This window comes from Lineus longissimus, chromosome 17, assembly GCF_910592395.1.
Source record: "Lineus longissimus chromosome 17, tnLinLong1.2, whole genome shotgun sequence".
In the NCBI taxonomy this organism is placed as follows: domain Eukaryota; kingdom Metazoa; phylum Nemertea; class Pilidiophora; order Heteronemertea; family Lineidae; genus Lineus; species Lineus longissimus.
In genome coordinates this window covers 14,227,904-14,236,788 of record NC_088324.1, presented here as the reverse complement: position 1 = coordinate 14,236,788, position 8,885 = coordinate 14,227,904, and the positions used below count along the sequence as shown (strand labels likewise).

The 8,885-nt window shown below is 39.2% G+C and overlaps 1 protein-coding gene across 2 annotated transcripts; it reads right to left on the bottom strand.

The window, feature by feature from the left end:
* Window positions 1-233: 233 nt before the first annotated feature.
* On the bottom strand, window positions 234-7,111 carry LOC135501433 (uncharacterized). 2 transcript variants are annotated; one of them, XM_064793551.1, is made up of 8 exons: window positions 7,034-7,111; window positions 6,720-6,814; window positions 5,259-6,369; window positions 4,974-5,100; window positions 4,545-4,752; window positions 4,214-4,373; window positions 3,303-3,320; window positions 234-2,517 (listed from the first exon to the last, which is right to left on the bottom strand). In XM_064793551.1, exons 2-8 carry the CDS (start codon window positions 6,762-6,764, stop codon window positions 968-970), a joined length of 3,219 nt encoding a protein of 1,072 aa, XP_064649621.1. In that variant the 5' UTR covers window positions 6,765-6,814; window positions 7,034-7,111; the 3' UTR covers window positions 234-967. The 2 variants fall into 2 exon arrangements, with proteins under 2 accessions (XP_064649621.1, XP_064649622.1); XM_064793552.1 differs by lacking the exon at window positions 3,303-3,320.
* Window positions 7,112-8,885: the final 1,774 nt, after the last annotated feature.

The following is an 8,885-nucleotide window of genomic DNA, read 5'->3' as shown; positions in this document are numbered from 1 at the left end:
GGGTGTAGGAATTGCATTACACCCATCTAAAATACTTGAGAAAAGATTGGACAAGTCTATTGTGGCCCATAGCCAGTATATTCATTTACTTGTGCATCATGGTTTTCAAGCAGTTGTCCAGCATACATGTATATGCAGTGTATACCATAGGAATATTACAGCTCCGGACACAACTGATGAGCTGACAAGCTGAACCGCCAAGACTATAACAAACTAATAACAACAACAAAGTATCAATATCAATCAAATGGAAGAATATATTTATATCCAGAATATTACATGAAGTTATTATTGCAATGGGAAGTCTGACAATCGTTGCAAGTACATACAATGTACATGTATGCACAGATATCCTGGAGGTTTCCTCGCAAAATATATCCCAGCATTTTATCTGTTCAAAGAAGCCGATGCCTTCTTGCCCACAGAACAACCAACTTCGAAGACAGACTGACAGACAAAATCCAATGATGCAATACACACCGACAACCACAGCACCACAGACTACATTTGACAAAATAAGAACCCAAACGGGCAAAATTCATATGGTAGAGAATTTTGGTGGAGTTTAAAATAACAGTATTGAAGATCCATGCTTTAATGGTGACAACATTCATCGATTGTTTGATGATGTCCGATCAAAATACATTATTGTAACATGATTTGACATACTACATTGTGTTCTCAATCACGTTGACATGTACTTACCATTTGACTTCAAAACTAACACTTGTTCAGCACCACTTTTGTTCAAATTAAAAATCATCCAGTTCAGATTTGTGGAATTTTACTACATGTACACTATAAATAAAAGCCATTCGTTCATGAAACACCGTCTCAACAGCTGTCTAAACATGACCTATTTTAATTCATGAGCTCTTGAGTTGATATTACACCAAACCAATATCTTTATACATAACGTGAAACCACTCTATACAACTGGCAGAATCAAAGCAGTGGAGTCCAAGCTTCACTCAATGTAAATGTATTCTGAAGCAGGAGGATTTTCAGACGATTTCTCACCGCCTTCTCCTGACTTTATGCTGTCCACCTCATCCTCCGAGTCAGTCAATGACACATAACAATAGTTGGTTCGTTCAATAAGATTTCTTGTCCTCGTCACAAAACCTGGCGAACATTTAAGTTTTAGTTTTGCAGAATCAAAACTCAAAGGTTTTGTTTTCACAGGTGTTGAGATTATATCAAACTGGTCTATGCTTGGAATGTTTTCATTAGCACTAGTTGGGCTGGATTTGATAAGTTTGTTCATATCGAGGGATGCAACAGTTTTTGCATCCTCTACAAGATTCATGTCTTTGTCACTTTCAGAATCCCCATCAGATAACTCAACGAGAGACTCATCAGCGTCTGACCCATGGTTGAAATCCCAACCCAGGTCAAGCTCACTTTCATCATCACTAATCGTACACACCTCCACTTCTGCCTTATTTATACCTGGGTCATTTTCAACACCTCCATTTAGAGTAGCAACACCATCTGCAACTTTCAGCAGAGCTGGCGACTCTTCCTGACCTTTCAAACAGCACGTACCAATATCTCGTTTGTGAAAAGGTTCAGATATCTTAGCAACAGGAGAATCTGTGATACCAGATGCCCCATGCTTCAATGACTTTATTAAATTTGTTATTTTCTTCTGCCCGGGAGATCTTATTTCCAGTGATGTCCGCCTCGTCTCCTCCACCTGGGATTCCCCCAAATTGTTGGTACTTAGTGAAGCTTTAGAATCCCCTACAGTGTCATTCACATTGGTTTTCACCCTCTTTGATGAACTGAGTACATCCTTCATTTTCACAGAACAATCTCTTTTCTCAACTTTACCCATACCCATTCTTTCTCGAGGTGTTTTTGCTCTGTCAACTTGAAGCATATTTGGCCCAATATCTTGTACATCCAACTCTCCACTTGTTTTAATTTGTGAACCATTCCTATCAACACTTTTCTGGGCATCATTCCCATCGACACTTTTCGGTGAATCGCTGAGTTCTTCCAAGTCCTGTGAACCCCACATCCCCTGAACGTTTCCTACCACACCCACAACCTGTAAACCGGAAATCCCCTTGGAATCTCCAACCGTGGATTTTACCATTGTGTCCTCTCTATTCTCAGTTTCCATGACATTATCTAAATTCTCAGTTTCAATGGCATTCACGGAATTCCCAAATTTCCATGTTTCCACTGAACTTTGGACAACGCCAACCACCCATAAATCACTACTTTCGACTGAATTCTCATCATTCTCATGATCCAACAAATCAACTGACTTCCCACTTCCTTGATGATCCACCCTGGCCACAGATATCCGAGGATTACTAACTGCACTGTAACCCTGATCACTTCCACCTAATTCCATTGAATCACTCTCCATTTCACTAGCTGAAGTGTAAATGCTTTGAATATCGGGTGATCCCTCTGGCTCAGATTCATCATCTGAAATTATCATCATGACTGGTTCGGGTTTCTTCGGTCCAAAAACAGGGAGTTCGTCTTCAGAGTCTGATGCTGAAAAGAGACCACCAATCTCAATTAACTTACTCAACCTCATACTTGAGCAGAAAACATAATAAAATCAACATTTGTAATCAAAATAAGATACACATTTGAAAACCCAATGATACTCCATAATATTTATCAATTATTACCAATGGCAGACAACATACACATACACTGTAAGATAGAGATGAAATGTTAGATAGAAATGAAATGATCAAGGCAAGGTTAGAATTAGGCATATTAAATGTGAATAGAAGATAAGAGATGCACTTTTTTAGCTGAATGACAGCCATTGGAACATTTGTGATAGTATGTCTATCGATATTTGCACCAGTCCAACAAAGTAAAGGCCTGTGAAAGCATGGAAGTAATCGCTAAATAACCCATTCCCAGCAATGACCAAACATTTTTTTTTTTTTATTTCTGGAGGTGTTTTTCCTTGTGAACCAACTACATAAAGGACAACTTATCACTGGACTGGACTGGACACACTGTACAACCTCTCCCATTTGAAATACATAAAGACTCATGAGGTGAATAAAAAGCAGTGGTTAGTACCAGCAGTGGTTGGTACTAGCAGTGGCTGGTACTAGCACTGGTGACTTTGGCGACAAGTGCAATCAACTTTTCTATTTTGACGCACAAGCTTACTTTTATTTTGAGCCACAAATTAACCCATGAACCAGAGCCAAAATTGCTAAAAATGTGCCCCAATGCCACAAGAACTGTGAAACCAGCAATTAATATACAGATGATACTTTGGTGGAACACATAGAAGTACTCCACAGTCCTACCTTTCTCAATAGGGGACTCTGGAACAAACAACAATACAACTTGAAATAAATCAGCTTATAGAATAGTTTTCGAATGCTCAAGATCTAAGCTCATGCAATTGTTAGACGAGTCTTGTCTTAAATTTAATGAAAGTAGATCAATGAGGTCTTGCGTTGCGTTGAAATCGGCCAGAACCTGCTACGAGTTCAGCAAGTCAGCCCAAGACTCAGCAACGGTAGGTCACATGATAACATGGGAGTGCAGATATGTTAGAGTGAGGCACCTCAGCGATGATGAGTTGTACCAAACTGGAGTGAGACACTGGTATTGTGAAAGTTATTCACTAAATGACAATCACCAGCATTGCTCACAATGGAAAGATATTGAATAGGTGAAGTTGCTAGTTCGTGAAGGATCACGGCTAGCAGCAGGAGGGGGAGGATAACAAGTGGAACTTAGTTGAAGTACTTTCCGTGCACATTTCCCCAGTACTTACCTAACAAGTGAGGACATATTATTCTGCAAGTTAAAAGGGATAATTTTGCAGTGCAAAATACTTGGGGAGTCTTTCAAGACTGGGCGCAATGCAAATTTTTTCTTTCCTCCTTTCAATCAGCTCACAGACTTAGCAAATGACACTTTTTCACTCAGTCACATTTGGGAGTGATTTTTAGGACACAAAAACCGCTTCTTGCAACATCACATGCTGCAACAGGGCAGTGATGAGCAAAGTATGTTCTTAAACATAAAACCATGACTGTGAAGTGTATTGATAAGGAGAGAACGGTTTTAAGTACCGGGAAACTGTGCAGGGAAGTATTAGGCAGGTAACCTTTCAGTGTCGAAAGGTACCCACCTCTGCTAGTTATCTGATATGACAATCATGCACCGATTGGAATTTAAAAAGCGTAAAAAAAAACTACAGCCATACCATTCAAGACCTCATCAAGTTCCTTTTCTTGCTCCTTCTCCTCCAATCTTTCTTCTTCTGCGAAGATTTCTTCCACTTCATCACTGTCGTCATCATCTGTGTCATCATCCAGTTTCCCACTCTGGGGGTCAGACTGCTTTCTGGCATATTTCTCCAGGACCTGAAATGCATATAAAATTGTAAATCCTAAGGGCCAAATTCAGAACAAAAATGGCCTCAAAATCTCCCTTCTTATTGCTAAAGAGACTGTATTGCAACGCATACAATCGTGTTAGGGTTGTCAGCAACAAACCGAGTAAGAAAGATTTGGGAAACCTCTCCATTTTTTTACCTCCTCCATTTTCGACTTTCCCCTCTTGCCGTTTTCCTCTAACTTTCTCCGTAGGCTCTTGTCGAATATGGCAGGATCGGCAATAGTCCTATCATTATCGGTTAAATGACAGCCAAAATCTGATATGAAATCTTTATGCCGCCTTTGCTGAAGTTGATTCCCAACATCCGTGAATGCTTCACGACACAGGGAGTCTATTGCCGACTTTCTGTAACAGAAAGAAGAAGATGATGAAGTTGACTTGCCAGGCTACCAGGCCTTCACCTACATGTATCAGCATTTCATAGTCAAATTCAAGATTTTTTCTGAAATAGATTAGATAGATCTCCAGGCCAGAATTGCCCCCCTGCCTTGGATCTGGAACTCTGATCTGAACCACTTGGAACTTACACCAAATTTGATGCCCACGGCAGAAAACCCCCAACTTACTTCAATTGTAATTTCTGCCTCCTGTTGGCACGAATGATAATGGCATGCACATCTTGATAATCAGGGAAAACTTTCTTCTTGTTCACAAACTTTCGAATCCCTTTGTTGATTTCTGGATACCGCGTTCCTGAAAATTGATAAGGCATTGTCGTGACTTTTTCAGGTGGTCAATTACTGAATATGGTTAGCTTTAAAACCCAAAATGAGTCGAGAGACTGTCATTTAAATGACATATAACACTGTAGCACAAACCAAGCTGTTTCACAAATTTGGTTCTTCACTCACCTTCGAACCCAAACCTCTTTTCAATGACTCTACCTGTCATCTTTTCCCTGTCCTTTAACTCGCAAAGTTTATTGAACACTTTATTGAACCGTGCCTTTAATCGTTCACAACGGAGATATGCCGAGTCATCATCATCCAAATCGTCTATTCCGATCTCCTTCTCTCCCAATCGTTTAATCTCCTTGTCCATATTGTATAACAACTTTTCCAGTCTCTGAATTTGGCGTTCTGAAGCACGTCCACGAATTTTCTTCACTGGAGAATCGGACTCTGATACAGACACGTCTTGATTAGTTGAAGAACAACCATTTTCTAGAAATGCATCGTCAGTTTTGTTAGTCTTTTTACACTTTTTTGTCACAGAAATGGACGAGGCACCACTTTCACAACCATTTTCAACCGGATTCCAAGCTTTGTCTTTTTCTGCTGCGTCTGGTGACGCTAAACTTGTTTTCGGTGGCTGTGTTGATTCTGAATCTTCACCATTGTCCATAACTGGCTGAAGATTAATCCTTCGCATCCGCAAACGACTACCCGGCTGCTCCAGTATTGAATCCAAGTTTTCAATGTTATCATTGACATGAATTGAGCAATTACTCGGTGATGAGTGATTAACTCTTTTAGAATTTATCACAGGAGATACTAAACTTTCTACAGCATTGGACAATCTAGAGATTGGCTTTGCTAAGTTAAGCGGATGTACGTCTGCAACTGTCGTCACTACACTACCACCCTCGCCACTCTCCGGACTCTCCTCATCAGCCGAATGGTCCCTATATCGATTACTAAACTTCTCATGCGCATTTAACTCAACTGTGGCAGTCAATAGCAAAGTCCGGGATTTTTTCGCAATATGTTCCGAGTTGTTCTCTTGTTCATGTTTCCTTTTCTTGTCTTTCTTGATTTTATATGGTTTTAATTCCTCAATAAGTTCTTTGATGAATATATAGAGCCTACCAGGTTGACTCTCTATCTTAGCACCAGTTCTTTGCACTTTATCCCTAAACTCGCAAGTTGCCAAGAAGTCCGAGTTGGTTTTCTCATAAGTTTGCCTGACGAGAGTAAGAATCTGTTGGTCATTCTTGAGATGATTCTTACAGATATCGAGGAACTGGAATAGAAAAAGAAAAGAGCATGTTCAGCAAATAATCTTTGATTACCAAATATATTCTGGGGTATCTATTGTTACATACAAGAGTTCTTTAACCATGCATCCATATGTTTAGCACCTCAGTTTTTCATTCTCATTCCAAGGATTGTAAAGAGGCAGGAACTTTTATAGTTCCTCAAAAGCCAGAAATACAAGGCTGAGTTTCCCCGGGATCAAATCTGGGCTCCACTGCATGGTGCTAGCCAAAATGACGGCTATCATGTCCTATGCCGCTGGTGACATCACTATGATCATATCAATCATGGTCAACCCTTAAACTCACTGTCAATGCAAACTATATACAAACAAACCTCATCTAAGAACTTCTGGTGTTCTTTTCCATGTTCATCCATCATGATTACCAGTGACAGTATCACCCAACACAACCAATGCAACTCTGCTCAGTCTGAAATTTAAAGACACATCATGAAGATTTTGCACTTGACTTGTAGGCCTAGGCATTACCTATACTTTCTATTTGCGAGTTTGCTGAAAAATCTTCTTTCTATGGCAAATATCAGAGAATCTAAACAATATTTATACAGATGTTTGCATCTGGTTAGCTCTATGGGTCCTTTGATTTGTTACCATACATCTATATATCAATTTTACCAATCATACTAACTTATTTTAGACCTTTTATTCACACATTTTCATCAACATCGACAAAAACAATGCGCCAAAAACAATGCGCCGTCTGGCGGAGACAGTAGAACTAAAAGAAATGCCAGTGGTATCCGGCCGTTTCGCTCCCTGATCTTTTCGCCCCCAGTCGTTTCGCTCCAAATCGCTGGCATTCTTTTTTCAATAATCCACTATAAGAATTAATATTTATGTTATTAATTCCCTTAATACTAAAATGAATGTTATCCATATGCATCAAAAATATTTTCATAAACTTTAGTTTTGGGAAAAGTTGAAATTAGTTAGCGCTTCAAGCGGACAAATGTAGAACTGAAAAAGTCGCCATATTGAATGAAAATTCGTCATTGCGGAGATTTTCAATCCAGGATACTTCACAACTTCGATTTTATGACAAGTTAGAAGAATCTGAGGTCAATATGAGTTGGGGGACCGAATTGTGGGTAAGTAATCAATGCATCACGCAGTTAGTTACGTATTCTTTCGGCCCAGATTCCATAACATTTCCATATCACATTTGTTGTTGACATTTTTCCCTGGGCTGGGTGAGGCAGTGGTTGTGTATTCACTTCATGTGTATTGAACAGGAAGTGTAGTGCATTGAATGGGTACACACATTGCATGTCATTGTACATGTGTGATGTACTTGTGACAGTGTGGCTGTGTCATTACTGTAGAATGTTGGTTTTGCTTGAACTGTTTGTTAATCCTGAAATTAGGCTTACTTACTCGACATTCTCATGTTATTCTGATTCTCTACTTTTTGATTTGTTGCTCATCTAGGCTAACTCGATCTTTGATGTCTGAGAATGAGATTGAGGTCTCTCTCAGATATCATATGCCCATATGCTACTTGGTAGGCGAGACTGACTGATAGACGATCTGGTTTGCAGAAATGAAAAATACCATTACAATTTCTGCAGTGCTGGCTGGTCCTAACATCACTTATATCTTGCACAATGTATAATAATGTTAGATAGAGTTAATATGACTATGAGTGGCTGGTTTTGAAGTAAAATGGTTAATAAAGACTTTATGAAATGAGTGGTAAAATTGACTTGTTTCAATTCTTGAATTGCAGAAACTTCTTTGTCAGAAGCACTTTAATGTGTAAAACTGTATGTTATTGTTAATGTTTAAAACTTACAGGATTTGGAACAGTCCATAGTGTGAGAATATCTATGATTCTATCAATAGAATTCTGATAACCAGAAATTATTCATAGACCTACCGGAAACAGCTTCTCACTAACTTGTAAATTTGTGGAATTTCTCTCAGACTGTGCTGATTCACCTTTTACCTGTTGGCTGTGTACAGCATTATGCAGATTTCGTGAATTATTCTATGTCAACAGTGGTATGGATCTTATCATAAAGACTGCTAAATTTTTCTTGTGGGTACATTTAGTTCTTTTATAAAATATGGATGCATTTTGGTCATGCTTGAGGCCGTGTAGTGTATAAACATGTACCTTGTAAGTCACTGCCTGACTGGCCCTGAATCTTCACAAGATCACATCTTTGTTACTTGAGCTAGTCTAGTCTCGAATGTGGAGCTGGAGATCTGCAGTGCCGTGGTTATGATCAGATGTCGAGATGAAAGTGTTGCAAAAGGTCCCAGAAGCCCAGTGAGTTCATTCTGATGCCTTATATCAAATACAGGAATGTGAATGATGTTAATTTAGTTTGTAAATAAATGTACCTGTACCGTCTATAAACAGGTGGCTTATACAAAACATAGTCTAACTCGTTAACTCATTAAGCCTCTTTCAATTACTCCTAGTTGGTGTTGTTCCTGGACATAAAGAATTCATGGTCCAGGGAGCACAAAATAAC